The 23727-nt window shown below is 34.2% G+C and overlaps 1 protein-coding gene across 1 annotated transcript; it reads right to left on the bottom strand.

Moving 5' to 3' along the window:
* Positions 1–454: 454 nt before the first annotated feature.
* Positions 455–20552, bottom strand: LOC110020131. Its single transcript, XM_020718120.1, has 3 exons — positions 20476–20552; positions 20288–20389; positions 455–2006 (listed from the first exon to the last, which is right to left on the bottom strand). The coding sequence occupies exon 3, from the start codon at positions 1983–1985 to the stop codon at positions 483–485; it is 1503 nt and encodes a 500-aa protein (XP_020573779.1). The 5' UTR covers positions 1986–2006; positions 20288–20389; positions 20476–20552; the 3' UTR covers positions 455–482.
* Positions 20553–23727: the final 3175 nt, after the last annotated feature.

The following is a 23727-nucleotide window of genomic DNA, read 5'->3' as shown; positions in this document are numbered from 1 at the left end:
CAATCTAGCTTTATATGACAGCGGATTGAAAGCTGCCAAGGCATAGATGTTGGAATCTAAAAATTCCTTCGAAAAAAGGGAAAAAGAAAAGCATTTGTTAGATCTACGGAAGAACAAGATGCATCTTACTGAATATAATAACCTAAAAACAAACAAGATTGTTCCTTTATCTCCGCACGTTATTTTTCATGACAATAAAATATATTCTTTGAAAAAGTATCGATTCCCACTTTAATTGAATAAATAATGATTCTATCAATAAAATGCAGTCATCCTGCTTATCTATGAAATTAAAATAACACAATACCAAAAACTTCCAAAACCATAGTGAATAGAACATAATTAAGCAGAGCTAATAAATAAATCAATTTATTAAGAAAGTACTTGAATTTTTTTCTCTTTGTATGAAAGAATGATGAAGCAGTATTACAGAGCTAAAAGTGACTTCGTCTACATTCAGGAAAACTGCTGTAATTTTCTGCTCATTCCATCCTTAAAATGGATGGACTGGAGGTCTGCCAATAAGGAGAGTCATTGCAAGACTTAAAAATCATAGATCCATTTTCCCGAGGCAAAGGAGCCAACTCAAACTTGTCATCATCAATATTTTTCTTCATGAAAAACTTACCCTCGATCGCATCATAGTAATCAGCAGTCCTAACCTCCTGTGCTAATGAGCATGGGCAACAAAAAAGCCACAGAAAACAGTCTGTAATATCTGGCTTACCACAACATAAATGATTTGAAGGAAGATTAAATTTCTTCCTCATCTTAATCCTCCAAAAACCACCATACAACAAACCAAAAACACAAATTACAACACCTATGATGCCCAATCCCTCTCGAACTGCTTCATTATCGATATTAATGGCCGCCAAGTTGAAAATGAAGAAAGGGGCAAGACAAAACAAGAGGAAAGTCAATGTGTGAACATACATGTTGCCAAAACCAAGCCGTTCTATGTTCCATCCAAACAAACAGCAGCCACAGAACATTGAGAGGTAAGCTAAGCAAACATCATCCCAGAAATCAAAGAGCCTCCCAATCCATTGCGGCGCTTCAACAAATCTTCGGTCTTTCAACATAAAAGGGTCAATTGTCTCTTCAGAAGAAATGGAAATCTGACTACGTGACTCTTGATCAGTTTCTGCTGCATATTCTCTACCAATTGGACTTAGAATGCTGTACAGACTAGCAATAGCTGCTGAACTAAACGAAATGACCGTGCCAATGGCCACTCCAGCAACAGGCCGGTTTGATCTGGAGTAGCTTAAATTGAGAACACACAATTCATATTGGGCAAAACAATTCAGATGGAGAAAGAGAACAACAACAAAAATATGCATCTTCTCATTAAACTTCTGCATTCCATTTTTACAATATATTATTCTAAGCCTCAGAACATCCTGTGCTTTCCAGCGGAACAAAAGTGCTAGGTGATGGAATCGCTTCGGATGTTGATAAAGACACATAAGTGTGAATAGAGCATTCAAGAATTGATTACTGACTTCAAACCATAGGTCCCGTTGGGATTTTTCTGGTAAAACACTATTTAGCATTCCAGTCATGACCATAAATAGGATGGCACCAGAAATAGCAACACCTATTAACCAGATAAAAAGAGCCATGTTTATAGGTTTTTTTATCCAAATTTTGTACATAACCCACAAAATATCCCAGTTTATTTTTCTGATAAAGGGGATTGGAAAGTGTTTGGAGGGACTAGAATTTATTGAAGGAACTGAACCAGAAGCTTCTCCTGTTTGATCCCATAACCTCCAAGGCTTTAAATAAGATGAAAAACTACTGTTCGCGCTGAGGAACTTCACAAATATATTTTGGGGATGCTCAACATTTAGTACTTCTCCCTGTGAAGTGATGTTATAAAGACTGAATTGATTCTTTGTATTAGAACATTTTAGGGGCAACGTTCCTTGTTCTTCTTGACTTCGAGTAATGCTTTTTCCATTTTTAGCTGAATCCATTTTGTTAAGCTGCAAGTAGATCTAGAGACAATTCAAAAACATAAAAATCAATTCCAGTTTAATGTGAAATAAAAAAAAAGTTATTTCTTGATAGTTCCGTAATTTTTCCTAGAGATAAGACGGATCTCTCAGACTGTTATATCGTTTAAATATCTTAGTAAAAGGTTGTTAAAATTTTGGTATTGAATATGCAGATAATTAGGCAAAAGGCTAGGACATACATGCTAAATACCATACCAGATGAGGATGGTTAATGATAAGCCCAAACCTTCAATTAATAGTACTGTAATGATTAACTTAAAAAAAAATGAAACAAAAATTTCATTATATACAGGTTCATTTCAAGATATACACCGTATAAAAATGATAACAATATATGGTATCAAAATGAACTACGGAAAGTAATTAAAAGAAGTCCGTGCAAAAATAAGATAAACTGCACACTTCTTGACCATCTCTAGAGATTTTCATGATTACATATCCCTACCACCGGTCTCAGAAGTAATAACATAGATATCAACACATCATTTGCTGGTTGCCTATTCATTGTCATATTGTCTAAAAAAAGATGTGTTTATACTTGTGCCTAGGATTTCTTGATTACTACAATATTATATTTCACCACACTTTCGCCCATCATTAACTTGGAAAACAATATCTATTTTCAATCCTAAAAAAATTTATAGCATATGCAAAATCATCATCTTCTTCATCATTAGAATTATCATAACTAGTTGAGGTAAAAGTTGTCAATTTATATATTCATTCAATTTTGTTGAATATTATATATAATGCTAAACTTATTCTTCACACATTATTTTGAATAATATGTCTATTTAACCATAGGTCTACACATTTTCATTAATAATCTTCTGCCACACATTTTATGAACTCACTCAACAGGCACATTGTTTACCATTTATTGTAAATACTCAAGCAACTCAAGTCTATTTCTAATCACCCTATCTTGAAAAGGTAACACTTCTATATTCCTTTTAATATAACCATTCTTTGATCTATTCTTTCTACATTTGTCACACTAAATTAAAAAATCAATGAATTCTGTATAGCCCAACATTCAAATTCATATATTATCACCTTTTTATTTGTAATTTTATAAAAGTTTTTTCTAACTTTTCATGATATCCATTGATCGCACAACAATCGAGAAGCTTCTCCATTTTGATTATCCAATCTTAAAACTAAAAGAAATATCTTCATTATTATGTATAAAAGATCTCAACTATTTATGAATACCACATAAAGATATCACATCATTTTCCAAAAAATATTGAATGATAAGTATTAATATCATATCAAATAAAATTATACATTACACACTTGAACTTTGTTCCACGAATTTCATTACTCATTCTTTGCTTATTATACTTCTCTTTTTAACCATCTTCCAAAAAAAAAAATTACTTCTATACTTGACATTTTTTAAATAAAATCAAATAATTTTTCCAAAATTCATGTATTTTAAAGTATAGATTTTGTTACTCACTCTCATAACTCTGAAATGGTCTCCTCTATAATTATTTAAAAATATTGAAAAACTGAAATAATTGATAACCTCTTTAGTCTTAAAAAATTATATTGAAAAGATTAGTAAGCCAAATCACTATAATGTCCTTCATAACTCTCCATATTTCAGTATATCTTACATGGGCTTACAACCTTATGCATCTTCTTAAGCTAGCATATACAAAGCAGACAAAAAATAGTTAAGAGATAAAAATGAATATTATTTCTAGCTTCTGTTAGATTATAAAATTCACTTTTAATGAATGCCAACAAGTTCAGCATGTGCACCACATGAGCAAAACTACACAAAGAACTTGAGAATTCAGAAAATAGAAAAAGACACTGTAGTGTATGCTCATTTAAGCAAGACAAATATACAGCCTCTATCTAATGGCTAAGATTTCAATAACAGCAAAATTTGACTAAGGTCTCTGCAAATGATTAGCACTTCTTATCCCTCTATGTACTTAGCATACACCTTTATACAACCATTTTGTTATCTTTTTACTCTAGTTATTCACTCTAAGAGATCCCCTTAAAAGTAGACATAAGTCAAAAGCATATAATTCAGCAAGTAACCATTGTTATTTCACCACACTCCGCATCATCATGTACTAATAATCAACCAATACACGGGAACAATACCAGCATTCAAACTAGTTAACTGCATGTTAGCAAATCACCACATCTGATATTGAATTATACAATATAATGCAAATCATTTTCACATGCCATCATAAAAGGTATGATTAGGTCAATAAGGCTAATTGTTTCCTCTAATGACATTTATCTCTGCATATGCATGATGCATAAATTCTTTATGTACAAAGGACAGGACACTCTCACAAATGGCACATCTAACACATGCTCCTATAATTTTTTCATACTTCAGTGGTCAATCACACAAACAAACAACACCTCTATACATGCTCGTTATGTCATATTTGCATGATGACTGATTTGTAGACTAACACTTAATTCTCTCGACTCAATCACACTAATGTGCAAGTAACAAAGACATTTATGATCATTTTCATGTATCCAACTACTTCTAATTGACAAGTCACTGCAAGCATATTCACATACAAGCACACACAACTACAAGAATTAGTTCCGCAAAATTAAGAAATTACAAGCTTGCACCAATGCACACTCTTGCAAACACATGGCAATTATACACGTACAACAACATGTGCACAGCCAATTATGTACATGAACCACTATAAGCCATCATTGAAACACTAGCCATCGTGCGCGTACTTCCCTTAACACGCGCACAATTTAAAATGTGGGGCTTCTAGACTTGTATGTTGCGATGTACAACACTTCGCTCATTGTTCAATAGGATCATCCATCCACATGACTTCTATATCTACATGTGTAATTAAATATAAAGTAACTTTATATAGTCATAAAATTTATCTTATCTCACTCAAGCTGCAAAAAATCACCTAATTGCAAACATCTCCATCCATGATAATCAAGGTGTGACAAACTACCTTCATCATCTAATTTTTATGGAGGTAAACAATTGCTTTCCATAGAAATTCTTTCATACTGCATTTAACTCCAAATATTGAATCAATATCTATCATATCCTTCTAGATTTGAGTCAAATTCAGCAATACCTTGATATTAACATCAAGCTCCTCCACCATTTCTGTATTCTAATTGGGCATTAGCATCTTCATAATTGGCTTAACATCGATTAAAAAAAAACTATTACTCCTATCAAAAATGCTTATGTTCTCCTTTAATGGCACAATGACATTGATGTTTACTCCAAAATCTCCTCAAAAATGGCTAATCCCACCCAGCCACAATGGAATGATTTCACTCATGTTGGATCATAAGTACAAATTAATCCTGCTCTATCTTGAAACATCAGAATATCTAATGACAATGATATCCATTCAGAATTCCAATTTGGATGGATGTCATAAATCATATTAATAATAGATTATTCATATAATGATATTACATTTGCTTGGAATCTTGCTCTACTAAAAATCAAGATTTTCCACCAACCAATCTACCATAGAGATATTCAACAATGTTCACCATTGCAACAACAATAATGTTATCGTTAACTAAATCAATACACATTAGCATAGAAGCATCACAAATTGATCCTATTTTAAACTATATAATAGTTACGAGTTTATGAATATTGCATCCTCTTGCTCACCCCCTTCATTACATGTTCGAATAACTATTACATTCACTTGCTCGTGCATCATGCAATCCCTCACTTGATATGATCCTTTATGGATAAGTGTTGCAGGGAACTTTATCTTTTATTCTAATACTAAAATTGAAATCTTAGTTCTATTATCTTGTGAGTTCTCCTTTGATGCATCTTTGTTTAATTATCATTCCATTTCATATATTTTTAAAGGGAGAAAATAACAACTCATTGACTCAAATCCACTTTTTTTTTCACAGCAAAAACCCAACTAGGAAAATTTTGCACCTATTTTCCTTTCAACTCCACCTAGCATATGGTTGCAAACCCAAGAGAATTTATAAAACTCATCTTCTTTTATCATCTGACGACTCTCCAAAATTAAGGAAAATAATTCTTAAAAATACTCGTGCGAGTTAGTACAGTCTAAGCAATTCAGTTTAAGTTGCTTGGAATAAAATTCTCTAAAATTCTTTCATCAATATCTCTCTTGTAGTCATATGAGATGTCCCAACAACAAGATCATTAGAAACTTTGGTCTGTCCTAAAATTTTACATTAATTATAAGATATAAGCTTGTCATTCTCACCCTCTAAATCAACAATAAAGCAACAACAAATTAGTGCTTTAAATTCCAAAAAAAAAAAAAATAAGGCTAGCTTCTTTGGATTACATTCTCCAGCAAAATACTTTGGTTCAAGAACATTCAACTCTTCATAGAGTGTCATTAGTATGTTGAGATTGCATCAATGCTTCAGGATATATATTTACATGGCTAAGTCATCTTGTTGATTTCTTTTGCACAATGACTCATAGAAAAATCTCCACTTATTTTTCTACCTCCAAAGACCAATCTATGAGACTTCTCTCATCATCAAAAAATGAATTTCCCACCAAAACCACTAAACTAGAAATTATCTCTAGCAATCTTGCACCAATCATTATTAAAGTACCTTCAAACTATGTTATCATACAGCTAGTCTCTGGGTAAGGAATTAAACAGAAATAATTTCAAAAAATCTTTTGCCCAACGGGGACCTAGTGTGCACCTCTCTAGATTGAACCACAAAACGACCCGCACAAGAGTTACTCATAAAAATGAAAGCCATGAAAAATCTTTATAATATAAGATTAATCCCTCTTTATTTTTTATTCAGAAAGAAATAAAGAGTCACAAAGCTCATAAACAAATCGCTTATATACACGCACAATATAAGCATGCCCAAATTTACAAACATCCTTGCATTAATAGAAAGGATAGACTTATACAAAACTAAAAGCTGGAATCTTTTGTTTGTGCACACAAATGCACACCAGCAAGACCCCTAGCCACAAAACAATTGGTTTCACCTATAATAAAATGCAAAACCTTCAATGCTTACACCTTATGAACAAAGTAATTTGGAAAACTCGAACACCATACAAATAACAAAACACATTCTAAAGAAATTGCTGCACATGTAAGCCGATGCAAGCCACAAAAACGGATGGTCACCATCATACGATATAGGTAGTAGCAACCACTAGACCCTACTCAAGGTCTCCACAAATGGTCGACTTCTATAAACTCCTTATCTTCTCATGTATCTCTATAGGGACTTCTCTGCAACTGTATCAATCACTCCCACTAGCTATTCCCACTTGGGCACTCCTTATGATAGTGATAACTACAACCCATTACGTAGTGATTCTCTAGACCCTTTCTCACTTGTTATACATCTCTTAACACACTCGTCCACCAACTACATGCAATGACGCCAACATTTTTGCACACTCTCGAAATGCATGAAAATGCTTGCAATTGATATGCAATTCAGTAGTTGCAAACAAGACAATTTGCAAACCTTTGTAGCTAACTTAATTAAGTTATAAAGTCCAAAATCCCTAACATTGGTGCCATCTCTATACATTCAATGCACCACGTGCACTATCTATTTGCAAAGGAATGATTGCTCCCACTAACGACATATATCCAAGCATGAACTTGCCAATTGTGCATGCTTGGTTGTATGTGATTAATCGTACACACAAATAACACATCTCCATGAGTGCCTCATACCATATGCGCATGTTTAATGACAAAGCAAAAATGTTTTTAAAGCGGGGGTACAAATCAACTTTTTCAAAAAAATTTCTCAATTTTTTCATTCAAGCTTAAGACAAGCATTAATATTCTTAAGAAATTTGGTGTTAGAATTTCTTAACATAATATGATATATATAGTGATAAAATCTTATAATTTATAATGTTTAATCAAAATGTAAGCCCATTTTTTAATTATAAAAAAAAATAATCACAACTCAATTTGTATGTTCAAACTAACTTTTTTATATAGTGACAGTTTTAATTAATAATTTGATATACAATATTAATAAAAGAACATTCAATAATAAATGATAATAAAATATTATCAAATCTTTTCTTAGCTGAAAGACATTGACTAGTTAATAACATATATCTTTTCGCTCAGATAAGTATTTTTCACAAAATATAAATTATATATCCAGAAATAAATTTAATTAATTTAAATTTTTTATCAAAATTTTAGATTAGTGAATCATAATTAAATTTTATTTTCTATAAAAATATAGATTTAAATCATGATGTACGCATAAAGTTTCTTATTTTTTATGTAAATGACAGAAGTACTGATATGTATAAAACTTGGGGGCTCAAGCTTCCTCGCCACCCTCCTTCTGAATCCGCCATCGTGCATGTTGTGCAAACAAGCACAAAACACTTATAAGTCATTTCCCACTCATGCGCAAGTAATGTGCCTAGGTGGCCATCACATGCAAGCATCTTGTTAGATATTATAGTATTTGTATTTCTATTATTTTACCTTACTTAAGGGTAGTTTACTCTTTTTGCTTATTGTATATATATACCCTTGCTTGAGATGCTTGAGGTAATGGAATCCCTAGCCACTTTTCATTGTCTCCTCTTTTTCTTATTCTTTTCTATTTCAATTGAAATTCTTAACATGGTATCAAAGCAATTTCTTCAAGAATCTATTTGCAGTTTCTGGGTTATTTTGCAGTCTCCAGTAATAGATCTAATTTTCGTCGTCATTTGCAGTCTCCAGCGATAGACCCAATTGCAATTTTTCGGGTGATCTACTGTTATTGGTAATTGATCTTCTTGTTCTTTGTTTTCTTTTTGTATAGATAATAGTAGCACCGACTGGTGAAAAAGATGATTCTTTTCAGTCTATTATTATGCAATTAAATGGACAAAAATTACTCATTTGGAGTTATGTATTGAAGAATTTTTTTAAAGACAAAAGAATGTGGGGTTATGTTTCTGGAACTCTGTAAAACCCATAGATGAGAATGATGAAAAATACAAAGAAAGGTTGGAAATATGGGAAACAAATAATTCAAAAATAATCACTTGGATCAACAACTCAGTTTCACAATCAATCGGTGTTTAATTAGCAAAATATGAAACCACCAAAGAATTTTGGAATTATTTTGAAAGATTATATGAGCAGTCAAATTTTGCAAAGCAATATCAATTAGAGATAGATATTCGTGCACTTCAGCAAAACAACATGAGCATCCAAGAATTTTATTCTGCCATAACTAATCTTTGGGATCAGTTATCTCTTACTGAATCTGCAGAACTACGAGTTTGTAAACTATATACTGATCATAGAGAGGAACAGCGTTTGGTTCAGTTTTTCTATGGCTCTTCGAGATGATTTTGAAGGGCTTCGTGGAACAATTTTACATCGCAATCCTCTTCCAACAGTTTACTCAGTGGCTAATAAGATTCGTCTCAAAGAGATTCGTCTCAAGTCTCAATCTGAGAAAGGGATCCTCCCCACTCTTAATTCGTCTGTTTTTGCAGCTACTCATAATAAAAACAAATCTCATGGAAAGGTTGCTTTTGATGAATAAAATTTTTTTTAAGCAAAATGGTCATTGGAAAGCTCATTGTCTAAAGTTGTTGAACAAATCACAGCGGACACAACAACTCAATCAGTTGCACCCACGAAGCTTCAAGACTCCAACATCAAATATTGTAGCTGTTGTTCCTCCGACATACTCTCTTGGTGTTAGAATATATTCTTCGGGTCTTACAGTAGTCGAGCTTGCTGAGCAGTTTCAAACTTTTCTTGCCACACAACCACATGCCATGTCTGTCTCATCAAATATAGGTTTGTCTTCCTCTAGCTCATCAGGTATATTTTCTTCCATTTGGATTCTTGACTCTGGAGCCTCTCATCATATGTCATCTGACATCATTTGTATCCTTACATTCTGCTTCTGTATCAGTCATGACAGCTGATGGTACCCCTATGTCATTAGCGGGCACTGGGTATGTATGTACACCACATTTATCCCTTTCAAATGTTTACTATATCCCCAATCTTACTTTGAACATTATTTCTGTTGGTCAATTGTGTGACTCTGGTTTCTCAGTTTTACTTTCTTCCACATCTTGTTATGTGCAAGATCTGCAACCTAGGAGGTGATTGGGATAGGTCGTAGGCAAGGGAGACTATATTCTGGATGAGCTAAGAGTTCCAGATGTTGTAGTTTCCAGTGTTGATCTATCAACATTTCGTTTGAGTTTATCATCTTCTAAATTTTATTTATGGCACTCTCGGCTTGGACATGTCTCTTCTTCTCGTCTAAAATAATTAGTTTTTACAGGAGTTTTGGGCAAGTTAAAAGCTCATGATATTTCTGATTGTTGTGGTTGTAGACTTGCTAAATTTTCTACTTTACCTTTTTCTAAGTGTTCCACTTTCTGTTGCACCTTTTAAATTGTTCATTTGGATGTATGGGATCCATCACCTGTTCTTACCAAAGGTGGATCTAGATATTATGTCTAATTCATTGATGACTATATTCGTTATTGTTGGATTTATCTTAAGAAAATCATTCTGAATTTTTTAGTGTTTATCAAATGTTTCGTGCATTTGTCAAAACTCAACATAATGCTGTTATTAAATGCTTTCGATGTGATCTGGGAGGTGAATATATCTCTACTAAATTCTCTGAATTACTTGTCTCTGATGGGACTTTTCTTCAAACTTTTTGTACTGACACTCCAGAACAAAGTTATTGAAAGGAAACCTCGTCACATTGTTGAAACAACTCGTTCTCTTCTTTTGTCTGGCTCTGTTCCAAATAAATTTTGGGGGGAAGCTATTCTTACTTCAGTCTATATTACTAATAGATATCCATCTTCTGTTACTTTAGGTTTGTCTCCCCTTGAAAAACTATATGGTCATACTCCTGATTATTCCACTTTGAGAGTTTTTGGTTCTACTTGCTTTGTTCTTCTTCCTCATGTACAATGTAATAAATTGTCTTCGCGTTCAACAATCTGTGTATTTCTTGGTTATGGTGATGGTCAGAAAAGATATCGTTGTTATGATCCTATCACTTAAAAACTTTTTGTCTCACGTCATGTTGTTTTTCTTGAGCATATATCATTTTACTTCATTCATCCTTCTTCTCATGACCTTACAAAGTCTGATCTTATCCCAATTGATCCTTGTCACACATATACAAATATTGAACCTCATCATGTGATTAATCAACCAAATAATTTTGATATTGAGCTTTGCAGGGTTGACACTGGTAGTTCTACAGATCCCGATGCTCCCCCTATCCCTACTGCTCCCCAAGAACCTTCTATGATTGTGGATCCTCCTCTTCCTCGTTACCCTCAACGTGATCGTAACTCTACTAAATTGTCATATTTTGTTTACTTCACTTATTCTACTTCTTTTGCTTCCTTTTTAACCTTCATTCATAATTTGTCTGAACTTTCTTCCTATTCTTGATCCTTTTTGGCAGAAAGCTATGGCAGAAGAAATTTTAGCTTTGCATAAAATAGATACTTGGGACCTTATATCTCTTCCTCCAGAAAAACATGCAATTGGTTCTCGTTGGGTGCATAAGATCAAAACCAAGTCTGATGGTTCAGTTGAGCGATATAAAGCTTGTATGGTTGATAGGGACTTTCTCAATAATATGGTCTGGATTATGAAGAAACATTTGCTCCTGTTGCCAAAATGACTACTATTCGTACTCTTATTGCAGTCACATCTATTAATCAATGGCATATCTCTCAAATGAATGTTAAAAAATGCATTCTTAAATGGTGATCTTCAAGAGGAAGTTTACATGGTGCCTCCACCAGGTGTCTCTCACAATCATGGTGAAGTTTGTAAATTAAAGAAAGCTCTATACGGTCTTAAACAAGATCCTCGAGCTTGGTTTGAAAAGTTTTCTATTGTGATTGCATCTCTTGGTTTTCATTCTAGCTCACATGACACTGCATTGTTCCTCAAGAGTACCTCCCATGATCGTATCATACACTCTTTATCTGTTGATGACATGATTATTACTAGGGATGATGATAATGGAATTACAGAGTTAAAATTACAATTAGCTCAACAGTTTGAGATGAAAGATTTGGGGACTCTTCGATATTTTTTGGGGATTGAAGTGGCTCATTCTCATAGAGGTTATCTTCTTCCCCAATCTAAGTATATTGGCACCATCCTTGAACAAGCTCGTCTCTCTGATACTCGGATAATTGTTACTCCTCTTGAGCTTAATGTTAATATATCTCTTTTGATGGTGTTCCTTTGTCCGATATTACTTTGTATCGTACACTTGTTAGCAGCTTAGTATATCTTACCATCACTAGACCTGATATTGCTTATGCGGTACAAGTTGTTAGTCATTTTGTTGCCTCTCCTACTACAATTCATTGGGCAGCCATTCTTCGCATTCTTTGTTATCTTCGGAGTTGTTGACCTCACTTTTGGTTAAGGTTTAGTTTTTCCTCTTTAGTAGCCTAGGGTCTAGCCATAGGACTTTCCTGTTGACTATTCCTAGAAAACTAGAAAATGAACCCTCACCAATAGAAATTCTACTCTCTTCTTTGCTCAACTTGAAGCTCTACATATTGGTCCTAACCTCTAGCACTTAGTAGGTGGGGTCACTATGAGCGAGCTCAAGGAGAGTCCCCCTACGACTGCTTGACCTTAGGGTTGACCCTGGGTGTTGGTATGGAGCTAGTTCACTCACTTACACTCACTCTCACCCACAACCCTAAACACAAAATTGTTGACTTTGATCCCTTGATCTTTTGAGAAACTCATGTAGATGGTCCCATAAAACCACTGGCCCTAGGCTAAGGTCTGGCTAAGACCGGTACATAGAGGACCCAAATGGGGATTTCATTGGTACATAGCTTATATAGGGTGGTTGTTACCCCAATTCTATCAAAATATCCAACTTGGCATTTTGCCCCCAAATCCACTCAAATTATCTATATGCCCTTAAAACCCTAAATTTGACCAAAATTTTCAAATACACCCAAAATACCCAAATTTGTTCAGAAATCATTTCAAACTATTTTAAAATACCCAAGACTACCCAAAAATTTCAAATTTACCAAAATAACCCCAAAATTGCCAAAATTACAAAAAATATTCTCAGCACCCCAAACTTTCCCAAAACCTCCAAAATCACTTCAAATGTTTCTAAAACCAATTTGGGCTCTCCAATTGAACCGAATTTGACCAATTTAACAAATTTGACCAAAACCCCCAAATTGTCTTTAAAGGCCCAACTTTCCCAAATTCACCTTAAATGTCCATCAATTTGGCCAAAATTTCCCTCAATTTCGGTTCTTAAACTCAAATTCACCTTTCATATGACCAACCTAAACCAAATCTAACCTTAATTGGCCCATGCTTTGAGCCCAATTTTGATCTAAGTCAAACCCCTAATTTTGGCCCTATGACTTAATCCCACCAAATTGAACCCCATAATCTACTTAACTTGCCCTAATTTAGATCCTAAATCTTTTATAACACTCCTACACGCCAAACTTGACCTTCAATTGGCCTTGGTGAAGCCTCAATTTCATTTGATTTCAACCTAACTCAATTTCATTTGTTTGATTTCAACCTAAATCCAAAAATCCCCAAATTTGCCCCAAATTGGCTATGTCCCCAAAATCCACCAAATTGAATGCCTTAATACAAAAATTGGCACCCAATTTATGTTAAAAACCCTTCATGACATTCCTATAGACCATTTTCAACAATCAATTTGAACCTCACCCAACCTTAGCCCAATCTAGACCCAAGTCTAGCCCAAATTGACCAAGATCCTAAAATCCTTCAAATTGAGCTTCCAATTGAACTCAATATCGTTTCAATCCTTCACCAAAAATCTTCATAACAATCATCTAAACAATTTTGATCGATTAATTGGGCTCAAAGTCATGGCTAGCCTAACCCAAACCCAACCTTTGGTCATTTGGACCCAAATTGAACCCACGCACCAAAATTGACCTAACCATCTTAAAGCCACCAAATTGATGACTCCACAGCCACTAAGCACACTCTATTGACCAGGATAAACCCCTTTGGCCCACCCAAGCAAGCTATGGACCAATGGGTCCCTAAATTAAGGGATTCATTCCCATTTTTAGCTTAACCACAAAATCTCTTCCATCATTGCTTGTCTATGGGAGTAAATCATAATTAAACATCCCCTGACCTCCCTGAGCCAAGAAGTGATTGAACCTTGGCCAGCCACCACCGGGTTCGCCGGAAAACACCAGCCCAATAAGGCCAAAAATGGTTAAACACCCAATTAAGCTCATCCAAGCTGTCCCAATCCATTTAGAGGCTTGAGGCCTTCTTTCTTCCACCTAAGCAGTTTGGCTAATCCACTGGCTAGCCCAATTGAAGCCCCATGGCTCCTCTATTTAAGCAGCCCCCACGGCTAAAGGAGCGGCCGAAATCAACCTTAACAAAACTCTGTCCAATTGATTCTAAACTCCCCCCAAAGCATAGAGAAGCTCAGCTACACTGTCCTCTTTGCCTAATTCCCCCTGTGCAACCCTAATTTTAAACTTGAAAATTAGGGCAGAAACATGACACTCTCTGAAACTCCACCAAAATCAAATTAAACTCACCCACACCATCTCTACACTAAGAGAGGAAGTTCCCCCATTAAAGCCCCATCACCAGACCACCCTAACCCTGACTTTGATCAACACCCAAATCAGGTTTGTTCACTTTCATACTTGGACCCAAGAAGAGCTTAAATTGGTGCTTGGAGGAGTTTCACGAAGTCCACACGAAGGTTTAGAAGTAATCTCATTAAGGCCTCACCTCTTAGACTAAGATATTGAATCTCCCCCCTCTCCCAAACTTAAATCAATTTTTCATGCTTATTTACTTGATTTCATAGCATGTTAGTCGTATATATGTGTTCCTCTAGGCAAGGTACGTCTTTAGAAATAAATCACACTCAATTTGGTTGAGTCTAGACTAAGAAATTAGGGTTAGAAGGTGAACGGTTCACGGTGCACACCAGACGGGGACGAAGGCCCTTAGCCGTCGGATAGCGTGGTTCGCAGATGGACAGATCAGATGGAGTCAGACGACTATTGGATCCGTGAATGCGCCGCCAGCCAGGTGAAATGCACCGAATCAGAGCTCGACGCGTGGTCCGTTCGACGCCGCCGAGGTTGACGTGGTTAAGTAGAAAAATAGGATATTTTAGGATTTATTTAATTCCCTAAACTTCAAAAATATGTAACTTTTCATAGAAGAATCATAAAAATAAAATAAAAATATCTTAGTGCTCAGTGAACAGAGGAGAACAATATGAAAATGGTTTGAAGTTTATTTGATGCATGTGTGATTTTTAATTAATTAAATATGGTTTTAAATTTTTTGATTCTCCATGCATTCAAATATTTCACCATGGCATGCTATTTGGGTCATTTGTAGCCTCTGTAATACGGGATCTTCCCTGATTTTTCCAAAGTCAGAGTAGACCCCTATGAGGAGATATGTATTTTTCAAGTTTATTTCTATTATTTTCATAAATTAATCATAATAATTAGCATGTTGCTTAGAAAAATTTCAGAAAATTTTGGTAAGTTCACTGTGACCAGAGAACCCTAGAAAAAAAACTTATCATGAGCTAAGTCATTAAGAACACACCTAATTTTCACAAAACCCTTAAACACAAAAGAAATTAATTTGGGAAAAATAAACATTTAAATGACTTGATTTTAATTCTTCACTGTAATTTAAAGTTCAGAGGACTCCCCATAAAAATTTCAAAACATTTGAAATTCATTTGATAACTTAATTTAATTTTCTAAGTTAAAGGCCTCTTTTAACACTTAAAATAATCATAATAATTAAAATATAACTCAAAAAATCATGAAATTGGTTTTTGAGATTTCTATGTGATCAGAGGAATTTTCTAAAAATAAAATTGTAATGAAAGTAAAAATTTCAATTTTAAGCATATTTTAAATATGTAAATAATGAAAAAATTAATAAAAATCACAAAATTAATAAAATTCATAAAAATGTTCTAAATTGTTTCCTAAGCCCTTAGGAGCAATTAGAATATTTTTCCTAATTTTCTAAGTGAAAATATTGCTAAAAAAAAATTTTAAAGGCTAAAAATGGATTTTCCTTAATTTCTCACTAAAATAATTCTAATAATACAAAGAAAAATTAGAAAAATGTAAAATTTGTTTCTCTGGGTTCCTTGACCTTATAGAGATTTAAGAAAAATATAGAACTTAATTTTCCACTTTTAAAATATTTTATAATTAATTAATACTCCAAAACTGCATTTCTAGTTTCCTTTACCTGCATTTCTAGTTTCCTGTACTTTACTTTCTAGTAAGTAACTGTACTTACTCACTTGCATGTATGAACAAAAACACAAACTTGCATGTTAAATAACGATGTCACTCTGCATGAAAACAAAAACTGCTAGGATAGCCGCAAAATCCAAAACCAAAACCAAAACTAAAACCAACCAAGATAAAATTCACAGCCACAACATTCAAAACATAATGCAACTCAAAATTTAATCACAAACATCACAAAACAACAATTGCAACTAAATTAAGACGTCTCTGCCGGATGATTAAGAATCTCTCAGAGGAGGTAACCTACGGTTGCTAACGAAACTTCTCACGGTCTAAATGAAAGTATGGAACTCATTAAGTTGAGTTTAGTAAATTCATTTGGACAAAGTGAATCCAATAGAAAACTACCCGGTGTCGCTCTAATCAACTTTAACATGCCCCATAATATTTTAATAACCATAATTATAGGGTCATCTGATTTGATTATTGCATGTACCCTTAAAAAACTAAATATCGAACTCAAACTCATCACGACGAGAAGCTTGGAGCTAGCATTGTGAGCAGCACCGTCATCTTCAACAGCAAAACATGTCTTCATCAGCTAAATCATTCCTTCCTTAGAATTAAACAACCAAGCCATAGGATTTCGAGGTTGTCTACCTAGTGCAATATAAATCCTCAACTCATCATTAAGCTTTTGCCTAGCTCTGCTATACAATATAAGCCCTAAATCGTCTTAGGATTCTGAGGTTGTCGTCCGGTTGTCGGTCGTCCGTTACGACCTAAACCCTCACATCTTCCAGGCTATTTGTGTGATTGTTTCACACAAATATAAGACCTAAATAAATAAAATTTACAGGATGAAATATTCAAATAATTTCTCCTCTAAATTGAAACCAAACAATATAATAGACTGGGAAGTCACCGAGGTTCTCCTTCTGATCTATGGCATCTCATAGTTATTCCTCCTTTGGACTCTACAACAAAATACTCCAAATTTGAATTATTCTCCTTTCACACCTCTTTCTCCTGAGTTTAGTAAATTCATTTGGACTAAGTGCATCTGAAAAAAATAGTGGTACCAAAACGAGGGAACCGTAGGATCTTAATCGGTGTCACTCTAATGAATTTTAACATGCCCCATAATATTTAAAGAACCATAACCATAAGGACATTTGATTTGACATCATAGTCTGATACATTAGAAAACTTAAACTTGTCAGGACGAGAAGCTTGGAGCTAACATCATGGGCAGCACGATCATCTTCAACAGCAGAACATGTCTACAACAACACACCTTTTCTTAGAATTAAACAACAAACCATAGGATTTCAAATCATTGAGCATTGAGTATATGTATATGTATATATATATATGTGTGTGTGTGTGTGTGTGTGTGTGTGTGTGTGTAAATTAAACGTCCTTCTGAAGCGGGCAACGGGATTTCGATTCCGGCTGCCGACAGCTTCCAACGGACAACTCCAAAACTCAAAATAGTGTCGACAGGGGCACTCAATTTCAGATTCTTCTCTTTCCTGCATCTTCTTCTTTGGAATTACGTGCCTACTCAGATGCTGATTGTGGTGGTGATTCCACCAGTCGTATATCTACCACATGATTTTGTATTTTTTTACGAGATTCTCTCATTTCTTGGAAGAGCTAAGAAGCAAGCAATTGTCTCTCGCTCTTCTACCAAAGCTGAGTATCGTGTCATGACATCCACCACTACAGAAATTGTTTGATTGCGCTGGTTACTTGCTGATATGGGTGTCTCTTTCTCTAGTCTAACTCTTATGTAATGTGATAACAAAAGTGTTATACAAATTGTCCGCAACTCAATCTTTCATGAGTGCATCTAATATATTGAGATTGATTGTCATTTTACTCGTCATCACTTTCAACATGACACCATCACCTTACCCTATATTTCTTCCTCCATGCAACTTGCTGACGTATTTACGAAATCGCATTCCACTCAACGCTTTTGTTGTTTGACTAACAAACTCTCGATGATTCTCTTTAATGCATCGTGAGTTTGAGGGGGGTGTTAAATATTATAGTACTTAAGGGTAGTTTATTTTTTTTGCTTATTGTATATATATACTCTTATTTGAGGTACTTTAGGTAATGGAGACCCTAGCCACTTTTCATTATCTCTTCTCTTTCGCTTCTCTATTTCAATTGCAATTCTTAACACATCTCACCACTTATAATGGAGAAGTCATATTAAACAAACATCATTAAAACACACAACACTGCAAGCATATGCCCTTGCAAACGTAAACAACAAGTACTTACTAATGCATGCCATTGCAAAACACACAAACACCACAAGCATACTAACACACAAGCATACACTTGCAAAAACTTGAAATATCTGGGATCAATTTTATTTTCTTTTAGTTTTTGTTTTTAAAAATATGTTAGTTTGATGTCCTTTTCATGTATTTTTATTTTTTCAAAATAAATCAATTTACATTTAAAACACTCAAAATAAATTTTTAATTTTTTTGAGTATTTTTAAAAACAAATTGATTTATTTTCAACATGTTAAACAAAATTTTGAAAAAAAACACAAAATAGAAAAAAACAAATGACCCCTTAGCCTATTCATAAATCACTGTAATAATAATTCACCACAAGACCTCTGCTACAACGCTAGGCATAATGGGCACAACTCCAATGCATGCACACAACTTTTCATATGTGTCTAACTACACGTACAATTTGCAATGCATGTCACTACACACTTGTTTTAAGGCATATGCTTCTACATTGCTTCCATCTTTTTGCGAAACTATGTAAAGAGCAACTTCACATCATGACATGATATTTACCTTGTCTTCAATCTTTAGACTAACAATGGACACAAAGCAATCATCTAATGCTAAGTCCCCATCCACGATCATAATGGAGTTGTTTGGCAACTTCAAAGATTTAAGCTATTAGGCTTTACTTAATCTTGTAAATCCAAATTTTAAAAATCCTGTGTTTGACAATGATTTAATAAATGCAGTTAAATCTTGTAAAATTGTTCAACAACTTTTGCTAATATTTAAAAATTTGTTAGGTTTGCCAGAATACAAAAACTTAATTAAACATTGATTATTTCATATTAATGATAATAATTAATTATTAAATATAATTAAATTAAATTTATTTTTTTTATTTTTAATTACGATAATTAATGATTAATTTTCACAAAACTAAATAATTATTAATAGAAAATTTATTAATTTTATTGTTTATTACGTAATAAGTTAACATATTTCAATTAATAATAAATTAATTATTTAGCAAATACTTAAAATTTATTAAATAGATTAAAATTTAATATAAATTTTATTTTTTTTTTAAATAATTATTAAAGAGTTACTTAAAACTTAATTTTATTAAAAATAATATGACAATATATCAATTCTTCATTAACTATCAAAAACTTAAATCAATAAAAACTAACTCAAATAAAATTAAATTTAAATCATAAACCTAACCTGCCCTTCCTCATCCACTCTTGTGCCCAAAACTCTCACCTACATTTCTCCCCCTCCCCATTTCGCCCAAAGCAATCACAACCGACTTCTTAAAATGTATTGTTATTAGAGCTAACTAGGAAGGCAACGGTCGGATTGTACTGTAAAAAGACAACTGAAACTCCAATCTTCCCCCTTCTCCCACTCCGCTCCAACTGGAAACCATGAGGATGATAAGTTCGCGGGAGCTTTTCTTTTCCTTCGCGCCTTTAGGATGTACTAAATATGTCGAACAAGAGGATTCACTGAATCATGGATTTAGTAATTACAAGGATTTAACTTCTCCAAAGTTACTGTTTGACGGGATTTAGCTTAAATATTGGTAAAATCAGTGGCATTACACGCATAAATATCATAAAAAATTTACCAAAAATTATACGCACCGGAGCAAAATTAACCAAAGATAGATCCTCCGACACCGACGAAACGCAGAAATATCATCAGATTCTTTGAGTTTCTACTCTCGGCAGCAGTGGCATTACAAACTAAGAATAAAAAGGAAACGAAGGAAAGGAAATTGAAAATATTGAAGCTTTCCGAGCAAGGAATTTTGAAAACAGAGAACACACACCTTCTTATTTATTAAATGGAAACAAATGAAGAGATGCTGGAACGCAGGAACTGTTGAAGTAACCGGTCCTCTTTACATTAGCCGTCCTCCCATTGAGCACTTCTTGTGCGCCAACTTGAGAGAAACCGAAGATGACCAAATGGCAGCTCGTGGAGCCTAAAGCCGCCCGGGATTCTTGACCCGATGCTATCATTAATAAGAAATAGTGATATGAGCTATTTTAAATTAGGAGTTTGATTTTTATTTATTACTTTTTTTTTCCTACTTTGGTCATAATGCACTTTGAAATAAAAAAATAACGATATGAAATTATTTTAAGTATGAAGTTTAAATATTTTTGTCATTTATCATGATGTACTAATTTACTAGAATTATGATGTACTAATTTGAAGGAGTATACCTTGATATATTTATTGAGTTAAATATCTCCAAATTAATGTTTTTGACCAAAATATTAATATACGAGTTGAATCATTTTCGAACATTGGATCCAAAATTGTTCATGGGTTCACAGTTTATACTAGATTCGTGAAGGAAGTTGAACGGGCGGATTGCGCAATGGCTTAAAAAAAACTTGAATTAGTCTTTTCCGTCGAGTGAAAAGAAATATAATGGAAAAACGAAGCACATAGAGGCAAGGGACATTTCTATTCATAAGGCTTGAAATGACCACTCTCCCTAATTAGGTTATAAAGAGAATGTATTAAATGATTTTAGTAGAATACAATGTTTGTAAATGTTGTATATTGATGTCAAATCACGTCCATTGAGACAAAAGACGACCATAATTAGACTTAGATATACACTTTTCTATTGGTAACTGATACTCAGTGGTTGATATGTGCCAAAAGGTATTTGGTCGGTAAGCTCGGTAGATCAATTCGACAAGTCAACCTGGCAACTGATACGTAGCAGTGGAGGCTCATCGGGTATATTCAACATGTCAACCGAGTGGGTCAGCCCGATAGTTGGCATGCGAGCTGACTATCGGGTTGACCCTCGCTAAGTAAGTTCGGTAGGTTAACCCGATAGCTAGTATGCAAAAGTTGAGACTTATTGAGTGAATTTGCAAGTTAGCCCAACAATCGGCACTTGTCAAGTAAGTTTGGCAGGTCAACACAATACGTCAACCTGACAGTTAGTATGTAATAACTATGCTTTGGAAAAATAGGTTTTTGGGCATGTAAGGCTTGTTAATATCCTCTTCAACGCATGACAATCATTTGTGTACATAGTTAGTTCCTTGATTTTCATTATTTTCTAAGATGATATTTTTTTTTAAAAAAAAGTAATAGGATGAACGTTTCAGCACAATAGTCATATTTACATATTTAAACAGTACGACATATGTGAGAAAGATATATTTTATGATACATCCTTTCCCTTATGAGGTGTATGGACATTCTTAGAGGTAATTAGCTGCCTTCACTAGAATCCCATCACAATCGGCGATAATTCGCATATTTATGCTCTATTTTAAGAATTTACATTATTATACTTGTTATACATACAACATAGTCATAAATGAGAGAGGATTCATTGTTAATTTTGTTAATTTCATACTTCCCTTCGCCTGGAGGTTGTAGCTCTTATGTAGATAGTAGTCATTTGAACTTTTTCTCCTTCCATTTTTCAATAGAAAACAAATAATTCTTTCCCTACAGTGCTACATGAGAGAGAGAAATGGAAAGAGAGAAAGAGTTTAGGAACCCCAATGATGAGCACGCCATGAAAGTGTAGTGAGTTTACTAACTTTGAGGGAGATGCTTGTGCAAAAGGTGAATCAAATGGTTTGTTTGCATCATCATTCTTCCTAGAATCTTCTTATTTGTTGATATTTGAATGTTCCGACTTCTTGTTTGTTGGTTGTGAATGTCAACTCCTTGACGATTTGGCTCTAAGACATAACTCACCCAAAACTAATCATACCATTGTGTTTTCTAATTTTTTTTTGACACAATGAGCAAAATATTTTTTTTTCATCCATAACTACCCTAACTAGCAGAACTCCTATTTTTAAATTTCCACCTATTTTTTCCCTCTCATGGTCAAAAGGTTATATCTTCTCCTCCTTCCATAAAATTTTGAACCTCATATCAATCACTTATTTTTCCTCCTTTTATTCTGCTTCACATGACCAAAACATATACATCTCAACTTCCCATATTCAAAACTTATACACATTCTTCGCTGCTCATTCTCTTTCTCCCATGGTTGAACCACCTTCCCCTGTCCCTCTTTTTCTCTTCTTCTCTATGGCCGAGCCACCTTCCCCTCTCCATCTTCTTCTTCAACTTCTACCTTTGCCAAACCACACACCCTCCTCCACTTTCCTCTTTTCCTCATGGTAAGAGACTACCATCTTTCCCTTCTTCATCTATCCATACTCCCCTTGGACAAAAACCAACATACTCCCCACTTCATCAGTCTCTTTTTTCCATAACAAAAACCAACACCTTTCCCTCCTCCCTCTCTCCCATTTCACCATGACCAAAATCTACCACCATCCAACATACCTCATCTTTATTACCATAGCCCAAACCCCAAAAATAATTCAATTCCCTTATCTTCATTTTCCCCATGTCTAAATTCCCTTTCCATCTTTCTCCCTATGGCCAAAATTTACCACTATCCAATATACCCCCTCCTCTTTCCCACGGCAAAAAACCCAAACCTTAAATTACTTCCCTTTCTTCTTTTTCCCCATGGAAAAAACTCACCAACATTTAATATACCTCCTCCTCATTCCCATGGCCTTGTTGACCTCTTTTATGAATGGGTATGTCCTTTCTCTAGTAGCCTAGGATCTAGCTTTAGGGATTTCCTAGTGACTCTTTTTGAGGAGTAGTGATGGGACGAAAACAATATAGAACTCTAAACAAATCTTCAATTCTTAGTTCACTATATTCTGGACTCCAATTCATCAACCACTTGTTGAGGGAATTAGGATTTAGACATTAAAGCCCAAGCTGAGTTCCTATAAAGTGAAAATGTCTTAAAAGACCCTTTGGCCCTAAAAACTTAGGTTTCCCTTTTGGTAGCCAACTTTGCACCCCAAAGGTCATGTGACCATCCTTTGGGTTGAAAAAAGCCCATTAGGTTTAGGCTAACATTTGACCAAGGTAAGGATCACCTCTTAATGGGAACCATAAAAATTGAGATCCTAAGATAATTAAAGTTGAAATAAAGAAAATTAAATTCATCAAAGGTGTATCAAAAGTAATTTGAATCCTATTTAAATTTCTGAAATTT

Source organism: Phalaenopsis equestris, unplaced genomic scaffold, assembly GCF_001263595.1.
Source record: "Phalaenopsis equestris unplaced genomic scaffold, ASM126359v1 Scaffold000093, whole genome shotgun sequence".
Lineage (NCBI taxonomy): Eukaryota > Viridiplantae > Streptophyta > Magnoliopsida > Asparagales > Orchidaceae > Phalaenopsis > Phalaenopsis equestris.
This window is presented reverse-complemented; position numbering and strand designations above follow the sequence as displayed.